Raw genomic sequence first — 27,386 nt, forward strand, 5'->3', positions numbered from 1 at the left:
CCCCGACCCAGGCAGTGACAGCCACCACCCCTCTGCGTGCCGGGAAGGGCACCGAGAGTGTGCCAGCCGTGCTGAGTGACTCACACCGACTCACAGCATCCCAGCACAGACTTGTTTTTCACTGACTTCCCCGGGCTGACATGGAGCCAAGGCATCTGCCTGCCAGCCCAGCTCAGGATCCGCAGTGTCCTCGCCTTTCTCCCCCGAATCACAGGTTTCTAAGATTAATTGTCATGTATAATTTATTGACCTCAGCCACGACCTTGGCCCAGCGCGGTTTCCTTCCTCTGCGCTGTGGCGGTGGCAGCAGCAGGCTCTGGCAGAGCAAGGGAGCAGCAGCAGCACAGGGTGCTCAGTGCTCCTGGTGCCACACCGAGGGGCTGCCCCACACCCCTGGAGATGCCGTGGCACCTCTGTTTCTACCCTGTCCCCACTGTGCAGAGCCATTTTCCCAGCTGTGCCAGCGCCCGCTTTCATCTCCCCCCCGCTGCCAGTGAGGCGCAGGCTGCTCAGACAGCTTCCCGCTTCTCCTTCTTCCTTAAGCCCTTTCTCTTTCGTCTTTCATTTTTAAATCTTATCTCCAGGTAAAGAGGGTATTTGATGGGATCAAAAAGTGACCTTTAACAAGGGTAGCAGAGCTTCAAACGATATCCCTGCAAGTTCATGCACACTCAAGTGTTAAAGGGAACAGTTCTCTGATCTCCTGTTCCTCAGTGGAAAAGTCGTTTCGCAAAGATTTCTGCCAAAAGCCGATACAGCAGACTGAGGAAACTTTCTTAAAACCCAGCACCTAGAACTTGGCACAGGCTGTCCTTAGCTTCTGATGAACCAATCCTTTAAATTTTTTTTGCCTCAGTCTTTGCCAGCAAGCGCTCCAGCCACACCACTCTGCACCTGGGTGGAAGAAGGGTTGGAACTGGATGATCTTTAACATCCTTTTCAACCCAAATCATTCTGTGAATCTCTGGAGAGTTTGTTTCTCTGCTCAAGTTCCCCATCTCTTGCCAGCTTCCTGGGTCTGACAGATTCCCGCCTATCTCCCATCTTTCACTCAGCTGAACAAAATCCCTGAAATGCCTCTTAGGTAAAGCATTTCAGCCTTAGAGGGAGGTCAGATAGAAGCAATCAGAGGGATCAGACAGTGATTAGTGGGCTGAAAATACAGCCAAACAGAGCACTGTGGACAGACACCCCAAGGCTTCCCAAGGCCTCCTCAACAGCACTGTGTCCTGCTCCAGCCTGAGGTCTTCCCAGCCATGCTGGGAGAGATGCAGGGAGGGACCAGCAGCATGAGCTGATATATGGCACATCCCTTCCTGAGAAAACAGGTTTATTTGATCTACGAGCCAGGGGTCACTCCAGTCTTGGTTGAGACCAAGACCTGCAGACCTCCCCTAAGCACCTTGCAGACAAATTCCAAGTGCGAGAAGAACAGCCAGAGCTAAGGGATGATGTGGGCACATAACAGTTTGGCTCCTGAGCTTCCATTGTGCCATGGGGTCAATGGGTCGCAGCACTGCATCCCTCTGGGACACTGGCAGATCAGAAGGGAGATGGGAGGCCAGAGGCCATGTTATGCCAGATCAGGACAGTCCCACGCTCTCCAGTGGCAGCCCAGAGCCAGCACTGGCAGTGACATGACCCCCACACCACCAGGAGGGCAAGCAGACAGACATGGGGTCCCCCGTCTGTAGTGGAGCTTGCTGGTGCCTCCACACGTGGCAGGGTGCCCGGAGCACAGTGGGCAGACGGGAATGGTGGGTGGGTGGCAATGATAGCAGCGTTAATCATTTCCGTGGCACCACGCACGAAGGCGGCAGCGCACAGCCTGCACTGCCCCTCTGCCAAGCGCTGCACACGGGAACGAGGGCACCAGTGACCCACTCCTGCCTGCTCAGCACAGCCAACACCAACAGCTCTGCTGGCTGAGAGCAGGTCCCCTCCCTGTCCCCTGTGTCCCACCGTGCCTCTGGGGAGAGGGGCGAGAGGCGCCAGCTCTGGGGGCCCCCGGATGGGACACACAGAGCTGCGCTCCCACCTCCAGCTGCCCACACACACATCCCTACAGCACCTCGCCAGGGGGATGGTGACCCACCCCCGCAGGCCAGCAGCCAAGGGGTTAAAGTGCCTTGTTATTGCTTCTGTAGCCAGGCTTCACTTATTTGCAGCCGGAATTCCCCAGGAGCCAGGGCTTTTACTAGTGGCTCCGCTGTAGAACCATGTCATTATAGATTGCAAGTTCCTTAAAGGTCAGATAACACAACACAATTGAATCATATTAGTGAGCATAGCGAGCTGATATTTTCCTAGGAAAACCCATAAAGCAGATTGTTTGCTACAGAGAAACACACTGTTGTATAGCAAAGCCAGTGTAATTGTCTGAACAAACAAACAAGTGGTTTATGAGAAAACCCTCCTGTGCTGCAGATCCTTGGGGCGGGAGCCTGCAGGACCAAGTGCTGGGCACCTCAGGCAAGCTGGGTTTCAGCTTGGGTTACAGCACTGAAACACATCGCAAAAGACAAGGAGGGAAATAAACAATTTCCAAGTGTATTGTTGAGAGACAAATACTTGATACTTCATTTAATGTCTGGATGCAGGCAGCGGTTAATCCAAGACAGTGCTATTAAAGAAATGCAGAATTGATTGTGAGAATGATTGAAGATTTTTGAAGAGCACAATTTCCAAGGCTGTGATGACCCCGCCTTTTTTTTTTTTCTAATTTGCCTGTAATCTATTCGGACAAATCCTTTTATCACATTTATTTCCTTTCCAAGTTCCAACAGTGTGATTAATTACGGAACTTTGCAGTCCTACTTACCCTACTGCACACTCCAATTTTGCTTCCTTTTAAAATGGTTTTCCATCCCTAATAGACACCTTTCCTTTTTCAGCTCCTTCACTTTGTCCCTCTGAAACCTGCTGTCACTAACCCATCATACTGGCAACCACCCATCCTGCCTGATTCCACAGTTCCATCTGGAGACAGCCAGCACCAGTGGTTGCTCGCTTTCCGCTGCAGAGGGGCTTGGGCCTTTCTGTGGGGAGAGGAAAGGCACAAACCTCTTTTTCCAAAAATTTGGGTGCTTGTCAGACTCTAGGGTCTGCAGCCCCTCCACCAGCCTGGAAATTCTCATTTGGTTTTAGATTTAACTTCAGAATGAAAAAGGAACTGGAATCAGCACAACTGGTTTAACCTCCCCCAGTCACAGAAAGAGGAGGAAAAGTAATTCAAAAAATAATTTTGAATACACAAAGCCACATCTCCTCTCACTGACCTTCAACACCTGCATCAGCTGTCCAGGGCAGAGGAGCAGGAACACCACTGGCTCCCACTCCCACCTGTGTCAGCTCTCCTCCACTGCATTTCATCATGTCCCAGCTAAACAGTGGTGAAACACAGGCAGAAAAGCAATTAGATTTAAATCTCGTTTCCTCTATCTTCCCTTTTTCTTTTCTCTACTTAGATGCTCCTCAGAGCACTAATAGGATTTGCGTTTAGCACTGTGTGAAACGAATGATTTATGGGTCTGTCCACACTACACACTCCCAATGCCATTGCAGCCCCCTGAAAGGGCACTCCAAGAGTAGCCAGATGAGAGTGTTCTGGCACTATGTGTAATTCTTTGTACACTCTGCCCACACAGTCACGGCTATCCTGGCTCTCACAGTGCCTCTGTGCTTTCCTCACACTGCACTTGGCTCTGCTTCAGGAGGAAATGGGACCAAGACCCTGGACCAGCTTCAGCCCCTGCTGCTATGCACCAGCCACGCTGCTTCCACAGATCTGCTGGTTTAATTGATGTTTCAGCTCAGATTGACTTGTGCCTCATCTAAGCCAAACAGGGGAGCAGGCCCTGCATTTCATTACCAACAGGTAACGCAAAGGTCGTGCAAAACCGACCAGACCCAACAAGTCAAGTATGGTCAGGAGCACAGCACATCGAAAGCTGCGGTGACTCAGGTGCCAAAGTCCTGCTGAAAGTCTCTGGGACCGGTCACATTTTCCTGGTGGCTCCGAATGTGGCTCTGTCAGTGCAGCTCCTGCGGCTCTGCGCCAGCAATGCCCTTCATTAATTCCTAATGCTGCCCCAAGTACATCTCATGTCCTCCAGGGCTTGGCAGCCCCTGTGAGCTGGGGCACAGAGCACAGCTCCCTACCTTCCTTCCACATATAACAAGAAGCCAAATGAAATAATGAAAGAAACTCATTTTAATGCCACAGAGGGAATTGTTTTATTGCTAAAGCAGCAAATAGAACTAATTGAATCCACTGGAAAAAAAAAGGAGCAAAGGAATGAAAAGGGTAGGTGTGGAGCACAGACAAAAAGGGCGAGCTGGAGCCTGAATATTCATGGACCTAGAAACTGCAAATCCTTGAATGCAAAATATCTTCATAACTGATCATACTGCCAATGGCAATGCATGCACAGCTCGGAGACAGGCTTGGAATGTTTGCATTTGCAAGATTTTTTTTTTTTTTTAAGTAATATTATGGAACAAATTCTCTGGTTCATTAAGTTGCTTTGCACCTCCCTGGTAGAACAGACCATCCTGGGAGTGAGCACCAGGACTGGCACAGGTTCCCACCGGTGCTGAGCGCAGGGCAGGTGGCAGCCCACAGCCCTGGGATAGTTCAGGTGCCCCCAGGCAGCTGGGCAGGCGGCTGGCGGGGCTATGAAGGCAGCTCTGACCTCAGACCCTGCCACGGGCTGAGCGTGGTCCTGCATGGCTGGGCTGCCGAGCTGGGGCACTTCACCCCAAATCACCTCGCCTTTCACAGGCCGCCAGCTACACCTGCCACAAGCTTTTAAACTCAGTTTTCAGTGAACTTTAATTTTCAGCGGCAACATATATATTAATGTGGGGGGTTACATTTTAATTAAGGCAGCACTCATGTTCTTCATTACAATACTAAGTCATCCAGCAAGGAACACCAAGGATATAAATCCTGTTAATGAAGAAGGAGATATGTATCCTGCACTCTATGCTCCAGCACAGAGGCACCAGTACAAGATGACTCTCCTATGAAGTGCAAGGTGAGAAAGCTGGATTAGAAATGCAGTTTATACTCTCAAGGGCCATACAATGTTCATCTGGCACCACAGGTGCCAAAGGCACCCCCCAAAGGCACCCAAAACACCAGTCCTACCTCAATCTACTTTCCCCACGCCGGGAAAGAGCCCGAGGCACAACAGAGCTGCCTGGGTGTGCCGGTGGGGGCATACAGTGCCCGGGTCCCTCCTGGATGCTGACAGCCACACGTGGGAGGGGAACGGCTGCAGCTGAGACCCTCCCCAACAGCAGCAGCAGCGCTGCAGGATGAGGGTGTCTCCCCAGCCTTGGGGTAACTGAGGGCTCAGCTCTCCCCAGGCTCACTGGAAGACAGAGGCACAGGTGAAATCCACCTCTCTGCAGAGCCCCCCTTTCCTCCCTACACCAGCATCCCGAATCCTTACCCTCTGGGCACAGCAAAGAGCTTCAGGCTCACCTCTGCCTGCAACATACTCCAAGCATTAGAAAAAGTTAATAGGGGTCATGGGGGGAGCTGCACTGGGCAACGCCGTGCCAGAGCACCCCGGGGAAGGACCCTGAACCAGGCAGCAGGAGACGGACCTGCCACGGTGCCATGGGGCCCTCCCCGCTCCCGCATCCATCACCCCGCTGACAGCCAGCAGCTCTGAACTTACACACTAATAAACAAGCTCCTTACACAGCCTGGCCGTGGGAAAGCACTTCTTCACCACTGTCTACTGCAAAAAAATGGCTGAGGAGTTCCTGATCAGGTTTTCCAAAGGAACCCATCTGCAGCAGAGACGTGGATCGCCTCCCACTGAGACAACCATATCCCAAGACAAGAGTGCTTCAGAGTATTATGTGGGAACAGAGCAATAATAAAACACCTTGCTGTAACTTTAGCAGCAGTGGCTCTAGCAGAAAAGCCTGTAATGATCTAATAACACATTTCCCTTGCTGCCACTCCAGCCTTGTGAAATCCAAGGTAGTTTGAGCCATAAATTCATCCCAGCTCTTCCTTTGTCATTAATTGTTAGGCTATTTGTATTACACATTTCACATACCAAATAGACTCCAATTTCATGGTGGGCTAGACTGCAGAAATGCTTCTTTTAATCTTTTTTAATTTTAAAGTGGTACCAAACTTTAATATTTTCTAATCGAGTGTATATTTTACTCACATCTAACAGTATCAACTACAATTTAGGAGCAATAAAAGTCAAGCTCCCGTCTGTACAATAAGCTTGCAGCTCTATTTCCAAAGTTCAGTCAGTTAACCTAGGAGAGCAATAATTTCCCTACAATGAGTAATGATGTAGAATAATATTTAGTGAGAGGTAAACCCTTTTTGCATAGGAAATTGCGTCATGATTTGCTGGGTCTATGAAGTTCTCAGCAAGATGCTTTAGTTTACCAATGAAATTGTAGCCTCAGGCATTTTTTCACAGTGCTTTGATTTTTTTAGGGGGGGTTCTGGATGATTTTGAGCTGAGTAAGGAGCCATTATCATTCCAGATCCCGGCATGTGCAGCAGACCCAGCAACAGAGCTCCTGCACCCTGTTCCCCACGTTGGCAGTGGAGGATGAGCAGCCCAAACAACAGCTGTCCCATCTCAGGGGCTGTGCAGCCCTGGAGTCTGTGCCCCTCCACAGTGCGCCAGCCCCTCTGGGGTTTGCTCTGCCAGACCCAGCTCCTGGGGGGTCATGCACACAGGTACATCAGCGATTGCAGCAGGTGCCCTGGATTGCGCTCATTTGGGCAGATACCCATGTCTCTGGGGGACCCATTAACAAAGATCAAGGGCAGGAACACTGCTGAGTGCCCTCCCTTCACTGCTGGGTCCCAGGCATGTGTAACACCCTCTTTTCTGTGGTGCAGCTCAGCACCAGCACCACCCATGGCCCCAACATCCTCCCTCACGCTGCAAAATCACCATCCCAAACACATGGCCTGTTGCCCGGGAGCTCCTCTAGTTCATGCCTGACTGTGGATTTGCCTTTCTGTGCAAGGTGAACAGCTCATACAGAGAAGGCAGAGCCCTTTCCTAGGGTCCCAGAGCCCTTTCCTGAGGTACCAGTGTCCCTCAGTGCACCCTCCTGCTCTGCAGGCCCCAGTGCCACAGAGCATGGAGCAGAGGTGGTGATTGGTAATTTGGGAATTAAAAGGGTACAAATGAAGAGCCCCAAAATGAGCCTGAAGGTGCAAGCACTGACAGTGCAGGGGAGCAGCACTGTGGGATCGATTCTGGCGCTCCTGGGGGAACAGACCGAGGAGGGATGAACCAATAGCCAGTTAAAGACCTCCAGCAGCAATGACTTCAGGATCCGTGCTCTGCTACCAGCATTTCTTGAGTCAGCACTTCGGATGGAAAACGCTCAGCTTGTTGTTGAACAAGCAGGACCAGAGCCAAGTAATTGACAGTTTGTCACACAGCACCTTCCACATAGGACTGACTTGGGAGGTGACCCCTTCCGACATCTTTGGGGCTCAGGGGTGGGCCCTGAATGGCAGGGGGGGGGCAGCAGCTGAGCCTCCTGGGGCACAGAAGCACCTGGAAGAGCCCCAAAGCCTCTGGGGCTGGTGCACCCCCCATGTTGGTATCACACAGTTTGGGTGGGTTTGTCTCCCCCTTGGCTGGGTGGCGGCAGCTCCTGCGGCCAGCTGCGGAATCCAACCATGGTTCAACACCCAGTCCTGATGCTAACGTTGGCTTCCCAGGGGTGTGCTCACGGCTCAGCTTAATTATATGAGTGCCCATCAAGAACAAATACAGAAAGGGCAGAGCTGAGGCTGAAATAAAGTTATTTGCAGATGTGGATGAACACTAATACTAAATATATCACTGTACCCATCTCAATGCAAAATGAAAGGAGATACACTAAAACAAAGGAGAACTGTGGATCTGGGCAACCACAGCAGTGCTGCTCTGCTCAAATCCAAAATCATTACTGCTAATAAAGGGGGGGGCCAAGTCCAGTCCAGCCTGGCTCTGAAGGGAATGGAAATCAGATTTTGGCTTGAAATGTGTTACAGCAATCTCTGTAATACAAAATAAAGTCTGGCAGATGGAGTTATTTTTATCCAAAGCTAGTTCTGTTTAGTAGGTCGGTGGCTATAACTGATGTCCCTTTGCTACTTCCTCTTCCCGCAGGTCCCCCTGCCTCAGTTTCTCCAGGCACTGACAAGATTGGAGCAGACAACTCCAGTGTATTTTGGGAGGATCCTACCTAGCTGTAAAAATCAATTGTGAATTTTGCATCCACCCCCAGCATTTGGCCTGTTTATATTGCCAAATATATTCTGTAAAGAAGTACTGTACTTCACAGGAGAGCTTGTCAAGGTAAATACCTTCATTTACATAAAATGTGACTAGCAATTGAAATGTTAAAGCCATAAAGAGCAAGTTTATGATCCATCCTTGATGCCTGGATGTATAATATGACAAAGGGGGAAATACTATGCCTTGCAACATTTACTAAATTGGTGTGTTGACACTGGGGAGGGAAATGGAAGACTTTGAAAAAGAAGCTTGGAGGGTTTTTTTGAGGGGTGTTTTTTGGCTTTTTTCTTCTTCCTTTTCATAAATATGAATCTGTTCCCCAGCCTTCTACAGTCAGCTTTCAATACTCTCCTTCAGCTTGGAAACTGCAGCTACCTAAATAACAAACGGGGTGAGCAGTGTCCATGTGCCATCATGTGTGGAGCAGGGTCTGGGCAACAGCTTGGCCATGCCCAGGGAGAGGAGCTGCTCTTGGCAGGGTCAGGGCCCAATCCTGCCCAGCCACTCCCCCCATACCCCTGACAGGCACCTTTGATCTAAACAGGAATTTCTCACTGTGATTGAAAAGCCTCTTACAGTCTGGAGTTTCCTTTAAAGTTTTTCAAATATAGGGGAAACCAATTTAAACCTTTTACAACTCTAAATAATACTTTTTAATAAGTGGATAAAAAGGCTAAAATGAACTGCTGCTCACATGCACAGGACAGTGAAATTACAATATCCACACTGGATGCTCTGGAAAGCTTGATTGTGCAGGTTCCTCACCTGGACTCCACACAAATGTTTCAGCCATTCATTCATGCTCATACCTTCATACCCTTTGCAATTCATTGAAACCACTTCAAGCAAAGATCATCTGAAAGAAATTACCTCTGTGTATCACACTCCGAGCAGTGAGAAATGTCCCACATGAACCAGCCCAGCCCCCAAAGCAATAAAATTTCTGCTGAAGTGCATGAAATAATGACTCAGAGAAAAGGAGTCCCCATGACAAGAAGAGGTAAAGGAAACCCATGAAAAGAAAAAGACTCTGACCTTTGTCAATACAAGGTGTCACAAATTCGTGTCGGAATTTTGACTTTGACAATCTAAAGCCTTTGCCCATAACTTTCTTTGAGAAGCTGTTGGTCCCTCTCTGCCAGTCTGGGCTCTGCACAGAGCAGAGTGAGCCTTGCTGAGCCAGGGAGCAAGCACGGGTCAGGTGCATCATTTAAACCAGAGAACGCGACCACCCAACACTTCCCCTTTTGCTTCTCCAAGGGGCTATTTTTTCCCCAGGCCTATTCTCGAGTTTTCTGTAACTCTACATGCACGAGCAGTACTGCACTCACAAAGAGAGCAAAGCTCACAAACTTTGACATGACAGATAACACTTAAACCGTTAGCAGCAAAGCACCAGAGTGTTTACAGAGTGGGTTATTGAGCAAAATCCTAGAGAAAGGATGTTGTTGAGACTACAGTGCAACAGTTCAGTGATTTCAGGGCTGGTGACATATGCCAGTTTCCTACATGCTCCGAGGGATGTTCCAACAGTCACTGTAAGAGGCATCCCCAGCACTTGTGGCTGGTTGTGCTGAGCCCTGCGTCCGTAACCCTCCCAAGGGAGCTGTGTCACTGCTTCTGTTCACAGGCTCCCCACACACACCGGGATCAGAGTGGGAGCAGGGCAGAACCCCGGTCAGGCATGGTGGTGGGACATGGCCCTGGCCACTCCCCTCCACCCTTCTGAGGGAATGGGGTCAGTCACTGCCCTGCCAAGGGGCACAGAGAGCACCCTGTGCTGCCTCCCCCTCCTGCTCCCACCCTTCTCTCAGCACTTTGTGCCCACAGTCAACTACAAATACATTTCACATGGAGGCGGAAGCAGTGACAAGCCCTGTGGGAGCGGGTGCTCCAGAACCGTCCTGCAAGTGTGTTGGCCCTGGCACTTCTCTCACCCTCTTTGCAGGAAGAGCCAGCGCAGCACATAGGGGCTGCAGGTGCTGAGAGCAGCTGCCATTCCCATGGCTACAACTGAGCAGCCTGTGGACAACCATCATCAGGTGATAAAACACCGCAAATAGACACAATTCATTCCTTCATGCCATTCCTTGAGCTAAAACAGAGCAGAAAGGAGGGAGACAACTGCTGCCCAGGAAGGGTACAGGGTGGGTTCCCCTGGCCCAGCACACAAGGCAGGGGCAGAGCCAGGAGACCCCCAGCTCTGGCACACAGCAGATTCACTGCAGTAGCTCTGGGTGCAGAAGAAAATCCATGCCTACTGCTGGAGTGGCCTCTCATCAATCCCCAGATGGGTGAAACATGGGGGCCAACCAGCACAGAGCCTGACCCCTGCTCGCAGTCCCCAGCCCAGACCCGACCCAGGTGTCAGCAAAGTCCAATACACTGGATCCACAGAGGAGAGAGGCAGCTGAGTCACTACATTTCAGCAAAAGCCAACTCACAGCAGTGCCCAGAAACAAAATCAATACACTTTCCCTAAGTTACCAAAAGTGCAGTGGGTACAACACTCTAGGAAGGCCTTTTGCAGAGAAACACAGCAGTTCCCAGGCTCTGCAGCAGTGCCTGTGGGCAGCAGCAGACCCCAATCCATCTGCCCACTGTAGGTGTTCCCACAGTGCTGTCAGCACAGGCTCTCAGTGCTGATGGAAAGGGTTTGATTTCCTGAATGCCCTGAGCCGATCAGAACAGCACAGGCATTATCCAACAACACAATTACAGCTCACAGCAAGGTAGAGCTCACAGCGAGGTGACACTGTGTGGGATGAGGCTGAAACAGCCCCAAGCTATTGCTGCCCAACAGCTGTTAGGGGATGTCGAAGAAGAGTCCCCCCACACATCCCTGGACACAATTCCTGCCAGCAGCCATGGCAGCAAAAGCCAGGTACTCCAAGGTTGGATCATCCCTGGGCATACAGGGATGACCCCACTGCCCCAGCCTCCAGGTCAGCACAGGAAGGAAGGTGAGATGGCCCCATGGGGAGCAGAGCCCCTGGCAGCAATAACAACACACAACAGCTGCCTCCACCATACAGACAAATTGAGGGTCCACAGGGATGCAACTGGGTGTGCCAGCTCTGGAGCCACAGCCAGTAGCCCCACGGAACCACTGACTCGTGAGCACATGTTTATCACTGAGAGAAGAGCTCCCTGTCATGGCATTATTCATCATTTGTATGAGGGCAGCAGCTCACCAAACAACACGCAGGCCTGACTGCTTGGGAGAGCACTCCTAAAAACCCAGACAGGTGGTGCAAATAGCATTAGACGTGCAAGCCATTCCACTGCCTGTCATGGTGACTGTTCCTGCAGCGGGACCATTCCATGCACACAGCTACACCCTGTCCAAGTGCTCAGCACTGCAGGCCCAGGGCAGAGAGGGGAGTGTGATCTACTCATAGATACAGCTGCAGCCTCTCCATGAGGGCTCCACTGAGGAGGAAGCAAGGAGTAAAGCAATGTGCATGTACACACAGAATGTAACTCTTCCGATCAGTGAACCTTAAAACTCAATTTCAACTCACCACTATCAGGTGTTCTCTTTGTGTTACGGAAATCATATTCGTGTTAGAACTGCAAGTTTGTTTTCAAAATACTGTTACAAATCCGCAGTTTTTCTGCTAAAGGCAGGATGTCAAGATAGCCTTGAAAACGTAATGTGACAGAACTGAACCCCCTCACCATGCTGAGCCTGCAGGCAGCTGGGGATGGTGGCTGGGAGCACTGGGCTCTTCCACTCAGCTCAGAGAACCTCAAGGGTGCCCAACTGATGAGGTCTCCTGTGCTGGTCATTTGCACCAGCAGAAAGACACAAGTAAAGCCCCCCCCATGCTGGTGCTCAGAGCTCCCACTCCCTTCACACAGCCACCTGTCCCCAGACCAGTCACCAGCAGCATCTGAGCATCCTGAGGCTTCTGCACAGGAGAACCTCGTCCACCACCCACAGTGCTGGTGCATGGCAGCATGGCCACTGCGCAGTACCAAACAGGACCACCCCTCCCCTTCTCCAGTCACACAAAGCCACTGGGACCACACCGACTCCAGGGCTCCCCTGCAGACCCCTGCCCATCTCCCTGGGTTCTCTCCTCTCTGAGACCAAACCATGGCCCCCAGCACTACAAGGGGACAAACCTGTCCAGGTGTTGGGCACTGTGGGCAGTTTGCAGTTCCCATTATCCACAGCATCCCTACACACTTGTGTGCCCTTGATCCACACCCGGGCAGGGAACTCAGGCATGACCCAAATGATGCGCCTGTCTGTGCTTATAATGAGCATTTGTGAATGTAATCTCCATTCCCTGGCCTCAGAGGCCTCTCTGTCATTCTGCCATCCTTTTTGTGCTCTCAGTGCTTTTCCAAATGGAGGATAGCTCAGGGCAGAGCTCACAGCATGGGACATGCCCACTGAGGCATGAGCATCACACTGGAGAGAGCAAATGCCTGCAGTCCCACCTGGCCACAGGGGACATGCAGAGATCACTCTGTGCCTGGGCACGTCAGAGAGCAGGGGGACGCTTGGACACTGGATAAAAATCAGCGGCAGCTCCTGCAGGAAAAATGCCATATCCTGGGGAAGGAAGGATGCCATATCCTGGGGAAGGAAGGAGCAAGTTAAAGACAACGACTTACAAAGGAATGGCAGAGGGAGATTGGATGTCGTTTAAGGAAAGCTGTACCATGGAACTTGTCCTTCAGACAGCCCAGCATTAGGAGGGACAGAATCATAAACTGCAACCACACAAACAATTCTGGCAGCATAACAGAAACTAACCAAAACTAATCTCGGCCCAGTTTGCACCAGTACATGTATGGGAAGACCTCTGTTTGCAACTGCCACATGAACTGAGCTGAAGACATCAGACACAGCATACAAACCTTCGGCTTTCCCTACAGGTTACCAGGAAAAAACAGAGCAGACAGTGTGGAACTGCCATCCCGACATGACACCCTGTTCCCAGCAGCACAAAGCTGGCGTCCCCTGGCCCAGTGTTTGTAGCAACTCCAGTGGCTGAGAGAGATCCTGGACAGAGACCCAGAGCGTTTAAGGCTTTTCAATCTCAAGGCGGCACAGACACAGGCAATGCAGCATGGGGTACACACAGAGAAATGGCAATGCCCTGGTGCCATCTCCATTGCACAGGTGGTGAAGGCATTTCCCTTCCCTCCAGCTCTTCGAGGCTGGGAGATAATCTTGGGACTGAACAAGGAACCCTGAAGGTCTGCCATTCCCTTATTTCACTGTGTAAGAAAAAACTTGACAATGTAGAAGCTCACAGTGTATAATGCAGAAGTCACCATAAGGAGAGGCTGGTAAAAACTTCAATAGTTGCTTCTTTGCTAAAAGAACATTGACATTTCTGTGGATAGGAAAAATCTCCAATTATTCTACCTGGGACACAGCTGTGAGCTGTCAGCCTCCCTGGTGCACTCAATCAGGTAATTTCAGAGAAGGTCAGGAAGAAACAGCAGCTGGGATGGACAGCGATCTTTCCCCATTCTGCTTTTGGTTTGTGTTTGTACAGCACTAAAAGCCAGTCCATGACGACAGCCTGGCACCAGAACAGCACCAGGGAAGTTGTGGCTGCTGCTGAGGCACAGACCACCAGCAGCGTCCTGCCCCTGCAAGGCTGAACACTCTTGGAAGGAGAGGGGGAGAAGCACATGTTGGGGTTGGGCAGGTGTGAAGGTAACTGTAGGTCAGGCAGCCAGGGCTGCAATAGCAACAGAGCAGCAGAGTCATTTCTTTGTCCTGTGCCCAGAGCATCCATCCCACAGCCTGCTCTGCCCAGACCCTCACACACCAAGGGTGCCCCAACCCGTTCTTCTCCCACCTCTCCCCCCCGAGCAGCAGAGCTCCAGGGCTTGAAATGAGCTGCACACACCAGAGAGCTGCTGCAGGGATGGAAAATATCAAACTGCAATTCTGCAAATGAAAACCTGTGTGTGCCTCTTATTCCACGAGAGGAGTTACACCCACTCACTAGCCCTTTTCTAGTAGCTTGACTTTAAAGATGAAAAAAGCAGCTACTCATCATACTCAGTGCTTGATCTTCTGCCTGTTTTGAATAAAACCAAACTTTTTTTATATGCCACTTTCTATCATCTTCTAGCAAGTTTTCTAAACTTATTTTTCAAGGTAAGCCTTTCCTCCAGGAAACTTCAATACAACAAAATACTTTGTCTGAAATTATATCTATAAACACAATAACCATAGCCAGTCCTTTATTTCTTCCTCCCATTAGAGCAGCACACTGAAAACACTCTCAGGGAACACCTCACTTTCTCAGTGCTGATGTCCACTTTTTTGAAATCCCTCCAGAAAACCCCACAGCATTTCACCGGAGCCAAGTGGATGCCACACCAAGTGTTACGAAGACTTTGCTTCCACAATCCCCACAGAAGACTGCCTGGAGTTTCTCACATTTAAATACCCCTGACACGAAGACCATGTACTTTATTTTAATAAAGAGTGACCAGATAGTCCAGGCAGTAACTAACCTGCTGCCTCTTATTTTTAGCTTCATTTTCAGAGCAACTAAGCAGCTGCCATACTAACCACAACAAGAACTTCACCAGTTCAGCCACAGATCACTTCTTATCAAGAACCAGTACGGTTTGTTTTGAACAGTGAACTACAGAACTACTGAGAATTTTAAAGTTCTACTGATGTGCTGCATTCTGCTCAGAAATTTTTAAAGAGAAACACTGAGCCATCACAATCCATTGATTTGCTAAACCTGCCAAGACACTTAACACTTCCTTACTGCAGTCCAGTGTTTTCTAATAACCAGGACTTTTAACATAAAACTCTTTTTAAATGTTACCCAACATCAGACAACAGTATTTAGAGACTTCTTCACGAACAGAATTAGATCTTGTCAATGGAGAAAACTTCCCGACGTGGAACTTGTTGAATAAAGAGTAAACCTTATTTGTGAAGCAAAGCCTGTGCTCGCAGGAAAGTAGCATCCTTCAGCCCTACCAGCACCTGGAATAACTTGCGATCTTGTTTATTTCAGTAATTATTAATTACCGACCTATTTAGACGTATTTTACACCAAGTACAGCTGAACTGCTACTGTCTGCTCCCACACTCTGACCAACCGAGAGGGATGTTATTACAGATTTCCTACTTTCCCACCAGAACACCGCGTTTTCCATCGCCACCGCTGCCAGGCGCGGCCCCCGGCGACCTCCCGCCTGCCCCGGCATCGCGGCTCGGCTCTCCGGCTCCGCACCCGCCGCGTCCCCGCGGACGCACGCGGGGATCCCGGAGCCCGCGCCTTCGCCCCGGGTCCCGCCGGGGGGAACAGAGGACCCCCGGGACCACACAGGAGCTTCCCCCGCCCCGCACGGAAGCGCATTCCTCCTCCCCCCCGCCGCGGATCGCGCCCGCAGTCCCCCGCCCTCACCTGTACCACTCCAGCCCCTTCTCGTAGTTCCTGTCGAAGAAGTGGGGCTCGGTGCCCACGGCCCGCACGTCGGGGTGTGCCCGGATGGCCTCCAGCAGCGCCCGCGTCCCCCCCTTCTTCACCCCGATGATGAGGGCTTGCGGCAGCCGCTTCTCCCCGTAGTCCGGCGTGGTGCTGGTGCTGCCGCTGCCGCCGCGGCTGCCCGGGCTGCCGGCCCGGCTCAGCTCCTCGTCCGTGGTGCTCGACTCCTGCGGGTCCCTCTCGAAGGCTGCGCTCTGCGCCGTGATCACCTCCCCGGGGGCCAGCTGCGTCCGCAGCCAGGTGCCCGCCGCGCCTTCCCGGCTGCCGTTGGAGGCCCGCGGCGGAGCGGCTGAGGGGGCCGGGGCGCCGGAGCTGCCCGGGGCGCTGGCGGGGGAGCGCGGGGCCACCGTGACGGGGAAGGCGGTGGGGGAACGCGGGGCCCCGGGAGCCGCCGAGCCAGGGAGCGCGGCGGGGGAGCGCAGGGCGGCCGGACCGGTGCCCCCCATCAGGCTGTAGCACAGGTAGGTGAGGCACAGGGAGAGGCTGCACATGCAGAGGAGCTTCCGCGCCGGGGGCCCCTTAGAGCCGCGCCCGCCCGGCACCCCCGGCTGGGCGGGGGGGGACATGGCTGCTCCCCGCTCCTCGCCCCGGGCACCGGGCGCACATGGTGTCAGCCGCCGCCCGGCCGCCCCAGCCGCATGGGGCGCCGCTGCCCGCCCGCCCCGCCGCCGCCGGTGGGGGGGGGGCCCGCATGGCACGGTCGCCGCCGGCCCCCGCCGGGTACCGGGGCGCTTGGGCTCCGCGCGGCCGCGCTCCGGTGCCGCCGGCTCCGCACTGTTGCCGCCCGAGTTCCTGCCGCGAAACTTTGTGCCGGGTGGGAGGCGGGAGCGCGTTCCCGGCGCGGGGAGGGCCCGGCCCGCCCCCGCCCCCGCCGCCGAGAGCGCGGGGAGCGCGCCGGGCCGGGCGGCGGCGGCGGCACCGCGGGGCAGCGGCCGGGCAGCACCGCGGACAGCGGCGGGAGGCGGCGCGGGAGCCCGGAGACCCCCGGCCCGGGCAGGCCCAGCTGCCGCAGTCCCGCTGGCCAGCCCGGCTCGCCGGGGACAGCCCTCAGCTGCCCCACACCCCGCCTGCCCCACCTGCTGCCCAGACCCACCCTCCGTGCCACATCCACCCGTGTCAGCACCCACGGCACAGGGAGGGCGCAGGGCCTCAGAAACAGGGGCAGTGTCAGCTGTAGCCTCCAAATCCTCCTCCTTTCCCCTGCAAAAATCACTGCGCCGCAGCTCCTTGGCCCCTTGTTCTGGCCTTCTCCCCTTCATCTCCCCCAAGGTCTATTCTGTCCCCAGCCCATGGCTCCTGTCCAGAGCCTCCAGCTGCTAAGAGACAGGTCATCTGGGACAGCCCCATGCAGCAGGGCCCAGGTCCCTTGGTTCTGGCCCTACAGGGATCTGGGACAGAGAGGACAGTTTCTTAGGGTAGCCTGCCTTCTTCCTGGGATCCTGAGGAGAGGTGGCAGACCGTGGGCAGGGGCAGGCAGGAACTTAATTTGGAGCATGGAGGGTTCATGGTTTAGGTGCCAGGAGCTGCACTAGTAGATGAGGCCAATTACACCCTCGCACGATGCTCTTCCAGGAACTCTGTCCCCAGCCTTGGTAGAGCAGGCTGAGGCTGACAGCTTCCCTCCTCACAGTATTCTGGAGCAGCCATCACCTCTTTCCAGCTCCACGTTTTGTCACTTCCCACCTCCAGTTCTCAGCTTTGGCTTTAGGATGGATTTTGTGAGGGGAAGAAATGCATTATTGTCTCTCAGCTTTCTCCAATACCTCGTCTGGGGTCTCCAGGAGTCTCTCCATCATGGGTGTTGCCCTAGGATACTGGGGCATGTTACAGCTCTTGGCATCCTGCCCCACAGCAGAACAGTGCTGGCAGTGCCATGTACAGTGATGAATGGAGGAACACGGCTATTTGCTAAAACCCTCACAGGTGAACGAGCAGCAATCTAACCTTGTGCACCTGCACTACCAGCACTACCTGAGGGCTGCAGATCACAGAAAGAGCCAGCACCTGACCCCAGTGGCAAAAGCTGCAGAGCAGCTACGTGCTCACACATACGAGGACCACAGCTGCACTTCTGAGCCAGCACTTGGAAAATGCAGACTGTCTCCAGCCTTGTGCATCTGTGAATGCTGTGTACCTCATCCTGCTTGTGAGCAGGACAAGTATTTGGAGGCAGTGACGCTTCTCCACTCACCACTCTGGGGAACTGCTGGATTGTGCATTCCATCACACAGAGGTGTTCTGGCTGAGGCTGGATGGGAGAGAGCTGGTGGAGCTTCCTCGTGCTCCCCCAGCTGATGAGCTGTGGCCTACGTTTTACAGGGGAAGCCCAGGGATTGCCCAGGTTTTACAGGGGAAGCCCATTCCAAACCTTGCTCTTGCATAGGGAACATAGAATCATGGAATGTTTTGAATTGTAAGAGATTCTTCAAGGTCACAGAGTCCAGCCCTTGCCATGGGCTTCCACCATCCCAGGTTGCTCCAAGCCCCGTCCAGCCTGGCCTTGGCCACTTCAGGGATGGGGCAGCCACAGCTTCTCTGGGCAACCTGTGCCAGGGCCTCCCCACCCTCACAGGGAAGAATTTCTTCCCAATACCCAATCTAACCTTGTCCTCTGTAAGTACAAAGCCATTCCCCCTTATCCTGTCACTGCTTTCTTTGACCTCCCTTTTCAACTGACATACCTGTAGAAGCCCTTCTTGTTATTCTGTATGTCCCTTGCCAAGCTCAGCTCCAGCCTTGGCCTTCCTGCTTCCACCCCTACACAACCGGGCAGTTTCCCTATACTTTTCCCGTGATACCTCTCCCTGTTTCCACTGCCTGTGCATTTCTGTCCTCCCCTTGATTTTGACCAGCAGGTCCCACCTCAGCCATGTCAGACTTCTGCCTTCCTTGCCCGATTTCTTGTCTCTGGAGATCATGAGCTCTTGTGCTCTATGGAAAGTGTCCTTGAAGACCTGCCAGCTCTGCTCTGCTCCTTCTCCCTGAGGGCAGTTTCCCAGGGGTCACACTGACTAATTCCTTGAAGAGCTGGCAGTTTGCTTTCCTAAAATTCAGAGCCCTGACTTTATTCTTCGCCTGACCTAAATCCCACAGGACTGCCAGCTCCACCAGAGCAACGTGCCTTTGGAGTCCCAGCTACACTTGGTCTCATTGCAAAAGCAACATTTGGAAACAAAAATTAAGTGCCAATATTCGGTAGTTACCCAGCACTGAGAAATGTATTCATTAAAAAAAGAGGAAAAGCACCAACGTTTCCCATAATGAACAAAAGCTCAATGCTGCTCTCAGCTGGACATGTGTTCTCCCTGTGCAGCTCCAGTTCCAATGGAGATTATTCCTTCATAATATATTTTTTATGGCACACATGAGACCTCTGAAATGCAGTGTCTTGTGTCCTGTAAATCATTTCCTGTAACTTGTGGATTCCTTTTCAACTGCATTACAGTAATGTGAATGTTTGGGGACTAACTCGAGCTGACAGAAGCGAAGCCTCACGTCCCCCCCTGCTCACAGTGCTGCCTCTCACAGTGTCCCACCCCAGCGCTGGAGAAGAAGCACAGCTGCACCCCCAGGCAGCAGCACTTGGCCGTGGGCGTCCCCTCAGGTGCTGAAGAGCTCACTGGGAGGAGCATGGTTCCTATCCTGGACAGCCCTAGCCCCCAGAAAGGCTGCTGCAAATTTGGAAATTAGTCTTGAACTTTAAATGAGAATCCCAGTGGATCACACTGCAGGACTGGGGACAGACACACTCTCAGGAAGCCCTGGGCAGAGCAGGTTCACTTGGCTGCTCTGCTTAGCATATACACATGGCCTCTCATATAATTGTTCTGGGATGTATGGATTTACCTTGAGAGAGATGAATCCTTCTCATACATGGAGATACATTTATTCCAAACTGGAGAACCCACTGAGAGCCTGTTGGCAGCCACAAGCCTGCTCTCGAGTTTCCCAGTATCAAAAAACCCCAATCCAACCCAAGCCAAAACCCAAATAGTTTTCAGTTCTAAAAATATAAGATAAACCTCAAACTAGACTCTATTTAATGAAGTCACAGTGCTTTGGTCTTTCTGACACTGAGCACACACCCAAACTGCAGCACTTAGCAGAATGCCCCAGCTTGACATCCCTGTGGCTCCGGCTCCCATGACATGCTGCACAGGAGACTAACAGGATTTACAGCAAGCCACACAGAACAGAGAGACAATTTCTTCTTGGGCACCAGCTTCCAGCCCAGAGGAAATTTTATAACCGGAATGTAAAGCCCTCTAAAACAAATGGTTCAGCATTAAATGCCTGCTGCTGGGCTCCGGCTCCTGATTCATCACAGAGTGTGTATTTCTCCTGCACGGATGTCAAACGCATCCATGAGCAGATCTGAGTGTTATCCAGTGCTGGCTAGTGCTGTTCAGCCATGGATGCAATAGGAGCTGATGGAGTGTAACACTTTATTTGACAGTTCTGCTCTTAAAGGCTTCTGTATTTACCCTGCATACCTGCCCCTCCAAGGCACATCAATTAGCAATGGGAGCACTTCCAAGGCAGGCAGCAGTGGCCAGTCTAGCAAGGCCAACTGGGAATTTCCTGGGTAGGTTGGTCGGTGCATCACCTAGTTCATGCCCTACATTTTGGCAGGGATCAAGATCAGTTGATTTTGACAAAGAGGAAGGAACTCTGTTGTGGTCAACATGGAGCAGCCACCCCTTGCATGCAGTTTTTTCTGAGTTCCCATCACTTGTGGCTGCCCCACCTGGGTGATATGCCTGTGATGCTCTCATCTCCACAGGGAGGGCAGTGCTGAGATTTGTCCCAGAATCTTGGTTATGGAGACATGTGACAGTAAGTCATGGTAGGCAGCTGAGAGCCCTTCCCTGCACCAGTTGCCAGGGTCTGACTGCACATGCTGATGACCAGGCTCCAGTTAGAGCCCTGTTTCACACATAATAGACTGGGAAGCCCCTTCAGAGGTGTTGTTGCCCCAGCTGGTGCTGTGCAAAGGCTGGTGGCCTGGCTCATGAGGGGAAACAGAACTCCACTCCAAGGCAGAGATGACTGAGTGCCAGCGCATTCGCTGCTTAGACATGGGGTCATCTACTCCAGTATTCTCACACCTTTGTTCCAGGAACAGAAACTGAGAGAGGAGCAGGGACAGAATCAGACTCTGAGGAGTCCTCAGACTGCAGAGCCCATCTGAGGGGACCTGGGCATATTTGGCCAAGTGAGAGGGAAGCTGGAGAGCATGTCTCTGCTCTCTAAACACACGAGTAGATGAGCACCAAGAAAGGAGGAAAATGGCCTCAGATAATAGTCTGTGCTGGCACAAAAACAAAGAGGTATGAGTTGGCACAAATAACTTTTGGCTGGAAATCAGATGCTTTCTAACAGTGGGAGAAATGTTGTTCTGGAACAGATTCCTGAGAGGAGCGTAGGGGCAAGGCATGCAATTAGTTTTAAGATTGAGTTTGAAATGGACTTTATAACATCGTTGCCAGAAATTGCAGGGAAATGGAATTTGATGGCCCAAGCTGTCCCTTCTAGTTCCATGCTCCTGTTGTCATTCACAAGCACCGAACAGAGCAGGAGCCCTCTAACAGGAAAGGGCTCTCTAATCTATCAAAGGCTTAATAAGATCTGTTGAAGAGAAGCTGGAATTAGACTCATTTGAGTGCAATGAAATGGGTGTATTTTAACAAGGACAGTAATTTCCTTTTGTAATAATTTGTGAAGGAATATTGCAGGACACTTCTCTTGGAAACACTGCAACTGGAATTCTTTGTAAAGAACTGGTCCTGCTGGGCCCAGCTGTGAGGCAGGATGTGGTCCCTACAGGAGAGTCTCTGGCCTGAGAATCTCTGCATGCCAATATCCCAGTTATTGCTTCTGCTAAGGACTAATTTTTAGAGATTATCACCTCAGTTTCCTGACTTTTACAAACACTAGGAATATATTTTTCAGGAAACTTCAGAGGTTAACCTCCCATAATTCCTCCTCATTATTTACTTGTCAACAGAAGCAATGAAACACCTTGAAAAGAAGTGGATTAATGCACACAGTGCTCTACTTCCTTCAGGGAATGAATAAAGTTTGTAAATATATACTGAATAGCAAAAAGACAGTAAAACTGCAATGACATTTAAACTCCAGTCAAAGAAGACACTCAAGATGTTTTGCAGTGGCATTCCACTCTGTCAAAGTATTTTCCTATTCATGGAAACAGCTTCAGGTTTAGAATCATTGGTAATTCTGATGGTTGTTAGTAGCAGCTCCTGTGATCTAAACTGCACAGTCTGGGAACCTACATTCAATTCCTTGACCTACAATTACCAAGGTGGAAGAAGACATCACTGGGCAGGCTGCTCAGGCACCAAACCCACTGTTTCACTGATAGGCTGTTCACAGTTGCTATAAAAAAACAGAACAGCTCTTGGACTTAGAAAAATGCATGTGCCACAAATACACTGTGGAACATGGTTTATGCAGTGTAGAGTCCTGAAAGTGGAGCCAGAGGGAAAGCCAGTCAGCCTGAGAGGTGTGTGCTGGCAGAGGCAAGAGAGGAGAAAAGAGGCACTCACAGGTGGCACAGACAGTTTCTCAAGGTCCCACCAGCTCCTGAAGTCTGCCTTAGAACACTCAAAGGTGCTAAAGGCCCCTGGCTCCCATTACCAGCAATCAGAGTAGCTATGGCAAACAGGGGGGATGCAGGAGCTTCGGGATCTTTAGTTTCTGCTGTCACTGTTGGGACAAACAAGCCCTTAGGAAAGCCAAGACTGAAACCAGGAATTTTCCTTTTATTGTTGGACACCCGAATTACAGATCTGTTCCCTCTAAACCTCCCCTTGCAGTTCTGGGGCTCTCCCTCCTCCCCCTGACTTTTCCTACAATCAACCCACTGCCCACCCAGATCCCTCTGGTGCTGCGGAGAGCCAGCCTTGTCTCTCCTTGGGGAGATGCAGATGGAGAAACACAGGCCACATGTGGCACCCTGCTCACACTGAGCCCAGCCTGGGGCAGCCAGCACCGCCAGGGACTCGGCCCTGGCAGCAGGGTTGCACAGGGCTCAGCCCGAGCAGTGTCCCGCTCAGGGGGGCTGCAGCTCAAGGTCAGACCTCCTGAGCAGCCTGCTCCCTCTCTGCAAGCTCAGGTCCAAGCCTCCAGTTCCCTCCCAGATGCCCTCGATCTCAGTAAGCATGGGACTGGCTGCTCTCCCCGTAGGAAGGGCATTGCAGGGCCCGCCCCATCTGTCATGTACTCGTCGGTGTAAATGGGTGAGTGGCTCTATCTGCACAGGATCAGGAGCTAATCTCCCACTCTAATCTCGGTTCTTACAGAATGAGGACCAGGGCTTGCACAGGCAGCCCTTCATTGATTGCACAACAGGATGACATGACAAAGCCGTGCTGAACACAGTGTTAGCTGGCTGTCTCCACCCTGGGCTAAGCAGTGATGATGGTCAGAAAGGGGAAGACAGCAGCCACAGAGAAGCTGCCTGAGATTTGCAAGTATTGGAGTATATCATCACTTGGCTGCAGAGAGGGAAACTGAGGCAGAGAGGGAGGCAGAGGTCACCTATGGTCACGGAGTGACTTTGATCCCAGTTTCAGAAGTCCCACTGTCTGATCCCAGCCCCGATGAGGGCATGACACCCAGGGCTGGAGGCTGGTGGAGGCTGGCAGAGGCTGATGGAAGCTGGCAGAGGTAGCAGAGGCTGACAAAGACTGGCCGAGGGGAGTAGAGGCTGGCAGAGACTGGCAGAGGCTGGCAAAGGCTGACAAAGGCTGGCAGAGGGTGGCAGAGGCTGCAGAGGCTGCATCATGCAGAGACCAGCCCCAAATGTGTGGCTTCAGCTTCACAGCCAGGGCTGCCTCCAGGGCAGCTCTGACTTGAGCAGGGCCATGTCCTGCTGCTGCCATGGACTGCACAATGCTGGCTGCAGAGACATCAGGACACCATGTAGCCAGTCAGCCAAGGACAAATGTGTAACAGGACAGCCAGGGGACCACCTGGCCTCCCTACTCTGCCACCTGATCCCTGTGACTCCCACTGTCAGTGCTCTGCTCACTCGGTGCTGGAAGATTCCCTACAGTACTGGGGGAAATTCTGAGATGGGAAGAAGTGGGACATATTTACCAAACAGTGCAGAGCCCAGGGCCTTGGACACAGCTCATCTGCTGCATGGCCTGCTGCCACATTTGTATCAGGAGGCTGGATTAGAAATGTTTCACCAACATATTCTGTGCTTTCTAAAATGCCCTTCACCATCTGCATGGGTCACGCCAGGAGAGCTCCCCGGCTGGGCAGCTGGGGCACATGCTGCAACCCTGCACAGTCCATCCCCTGATGCAGGACACCCCCTGTGCTTCCTCACAGGCCAGCAATGACTGTCTATGACCAGATGCCATTGCAGGCATGCAGCCTCCCAGCTCCACCTCGGGCAGCTGGCTCACACCATGCTCTGAGGTGCTCGTCATGCACTGTCGTAGCTTTCAGAGAGGGAATGGGCAGTCCATTCTCTGCAGCCATGTGTTCAAGGGGATTCAGCTCCCCCTGAGCACCAGCCAAGGTGATTTTCTTCTCCCTTTCCTTCTCCCTCACATGGCCTTCTTGGGCCATGGAGCCAAGATAGTCTACTGCCCTTTGCTGGAAGCAGCAATGCCCAGTGTGAGTCCCTGTAAATCATCTGTTCTCTCTCATCCCTCCCCTTCTCTCTATGGTTCCTCCTCCCTCCTCACCTGCCACTTAGCCAAGCCCTGCCGATTTCAGTAATGTAATCCCTACTTATTAGATAGATCCTCCACCTACCTCATAATTTCTGTAGCTCTTCCATGAGCTGCCTAATTTATCACTCTGCCTGGTAACAAGGTACCCAGTGTGCTACCACTAAGATTTATTCTTCAGAAACACCCATGCCACCTCCTTGGCAGGGCTCTGCTCTCTTGGCTCCTGAGGGACTCTTTCTTTCAGGATTTTGAATTATTTCACTTGGGATTGAGTCTGGAAGCATTCCCTGGAGATGATATTTCCCATCCCTTAGCTGCCAGAGATGGAGCAGTCCTGCTCTGGAGGGCAGAACATTGAGGGATGATGAGAAGGACCAGGAAACAAAATGGGTGTTTGCCACATGTAGTCCTCTCTGATGAATCCTGCAACCTGAGCTTATCCCCTGCTGTGAGAACACAGCAAATGTATTCAGGTTGTGATCCAGTCCAGCTGCAGGAGTGAGTTCCAGATAGAACTGACTCATGTAAAAAACATTTGGCTTCATTTGGGAGTAGAAAACCCTTGCTGTATGCCAAGGGACTGACTGGGCAAGCTGGTGTCAGTGCATGTCAGGCCAGGGTGTTGCTTGCAGTTCCAGCCCACAGATCCCAGGGAATAGCCCCCGTGTCCTCCTACCACCTCCTCTCAGGCCTGTCAGGGCCACAGCCAGGCTGCGTTTGCCCCTCCTGCCCTGCTGTGCTTCTCTGTACCTTCCTCTTCCTCGGTATCCACTGCCTGGGAACACCAGGGCTTGGCCTCGCTGGCAGCTGGCCACCCCCAGGGCTGTGGCAGCAGGACCAGATAGCAGCCCCGCTAGCCCTCATCACCCCTCCATGCCTCTGATCCCTCTTCCAACAACTCTAGCAGGTTGGCCAGCATGGGCCAGGTTTGTCCTTGCTGTGGCACTCAGCTCCCAGGACTTCTCCAACCCTCAGCATGGATTTTGGGGAGCTCCTGGACTGGCTTCAAACTGGAGCAGTGATCCAGAAGGAAAGGCAGCAGTGTCCTGCCCAGAGTTCAGGACATGGCAGGGAAAGTACGCTGTGATGGAGGTGGAAATACCTGTGCAGGGATCACTGGGCCCTTTCCCACCTGCTCTCCTTGTCCCTGTCCCATGAATGGCCGGCACTGTGCTGGGCACATCCCCTGCCCCTTCCTTGTTTTCCCCTTTCCAGCTGTGCCACTTTCTGTTGCAGCTGAGCAGTGCAACCTCTCCTGGCCAGGTGCTGGTTTTCTTCCATGATGTGAGAAGTGATAGCCCATGAACTTGAGAGAGTTTTGGGAATGTTTAAGGAAAGGAGAAGGTAAAAGCCTCATGATGACAAAGCAAGAGGGTTGGGACTTGCAGTCAGGCACTCTGAGACTCAGAACCCACCACGCAGGGGGCTGGAAGCAGAGTGGATGCCTGATACTGCTGAAACAAACTTCAGCTTCACCTGAGTGGAGTTTCTAAAGGCTCCACCATAAAGGTCAAGTAGTCCTTCCCAGACCATGAGCCTTTCTTAGAGAAGAATCAGCTGCAGCTCTCGTTATGGAAAACAGTCAAAATAATACAGCGATGCTCCCTCTGAGGGAAAATAGATAGTGCGAGTTATTCCATCTTCCCATTCAGTGGTATCAGTTTAGAAAAGCGAGGCTATTTACAGAGAGCATTTTGCTTCCAGTACTTCTGAAGTAAGTGAATTCTGAATTAGTTTAAGTGCAGGATAAATCAGCGAAATAGGAACATCTTTACACTCCAATAAGATGCTATTACTCATAAGCATATTGCACTCCAGCTTGTGGGCTAAAACTACCAGTGCATGACAGGACACCAAGGGCATGAAATACAGGGGATCCATGAAAATTAGCACAGCACCTTTGGTGTGAAGAGGTAATTTGGGATATTGATTGGCGATGATAGCAGCCCAGTGCTGAGATGCTCTGACCTGATCCTGTAAACCCAGGTGCTCCAGACAGCCATGAAAACCCCAAAACCCTTTCCAAAAGCAATCTGTATTTCTTCAGATTTCAAATCAGAGGCTGAAGCAGGAACATGGAATTAAATGTTGTGCAGCTACTCAGGACACTGAGGCCCCATGACTTGTTTGCCACATCCATCACAGCAGCAAGGAAGGACCCCAGGCAGGAGCAGAACCCAGCCAGGCACACAGCACACATGGCGGGTGACAGGGTCTCTGCAGTGAGTGTGACCCAGGCTGGAGCACGGTGCGGAGGGTGCCAACTGCCCAGAGGTGGAAAGAAAATGAGGAGCTAAGGCCACTGCAGAGGAAGATGGAGCATCACCACAGGAGGTTTGAAGAAATACATTTTTTTCTTTTTTACCTCTGTGACCTCCCCGGTTGGGGGACACCCGCAGCTGGGCACAAGGAAATGGCACAGGTAACCCCATGCCCTGTTCCCCACTGCACAGGCTGTTTGACCTGTGGAACAACACTGGGCAAGCCCCGCTCCTGGCAGCACGCATGGAGCTCCAGTGTTTCCAGTGTCATTCTGTAGGATACAAATAGGATATGCACTCAGAAAGACAAACCTGGAGGGCTCCAGGGATGACTGGACATGATGGATTGGACTTCATGGATGTGATCAGCTATTGAGCAAGATCTTCAGCACAGGAAGTCACTTCCAGCCCTTCGGATATCTCTCCAGGGAAAGAACCTCCTTGGGCTGCAAGTTCAGGCAGAAGCTGGTCAGAGGGGAATGATGCTGAGTCTTCATCATCCATAGTCCCAGCTGGCTTCAAACATGACAAATAAGAGGATGGAGAGCACAAAGGGCTTTGCAATTTCCACCATTTCTCTCCCCTCTCTCCTTGCAATGGAGAAGGAGACTGAAGCTCCTG

The 27,386-nt window shown here is 52.1% G+C and overlaps 1 protein-coding gene across 1 annotated transcript in view; it reads right to left on the reverse strand.

Annotated features, from left to right (window-relative positions):
* Positions 1-16,356, reverse strand: part of HS3ST4 (heparan sulfate-glucosamine 3-sulfotransferase 4) — a 54,674-nt gene extending 38,318 nt beyond the window's left edge. Inside the window, exon 1 of the mRNA XM_069030137.1 lies at positions 15,710-16,356. Within this exon, the coding sequence (XP_068886238.1) occupies positions 15,710-16,356 (647 nt within the window). The remainder of the gene's footprint in view (positions 1-15,709) is intronic.
* Between the last annotated feature and the right edge of the window lie 11,030 nt (positions 16,357-27,386).

Source organism: Aphelocoma coerulescens, chromosome 14 (genome assembly GCF_041296385.1).
Source record: "Aphelocoma coerulescens isolate FSJ_1873_10779 chromosome 14, UR_Acoe_1.0, whole genome shotgun sequence".
NCBI lineage: Eukaryota > Metazoa > Chordata > Aves > Passeriformes > Corvidae > Aphelocoma > Aphelocoma coerulescens.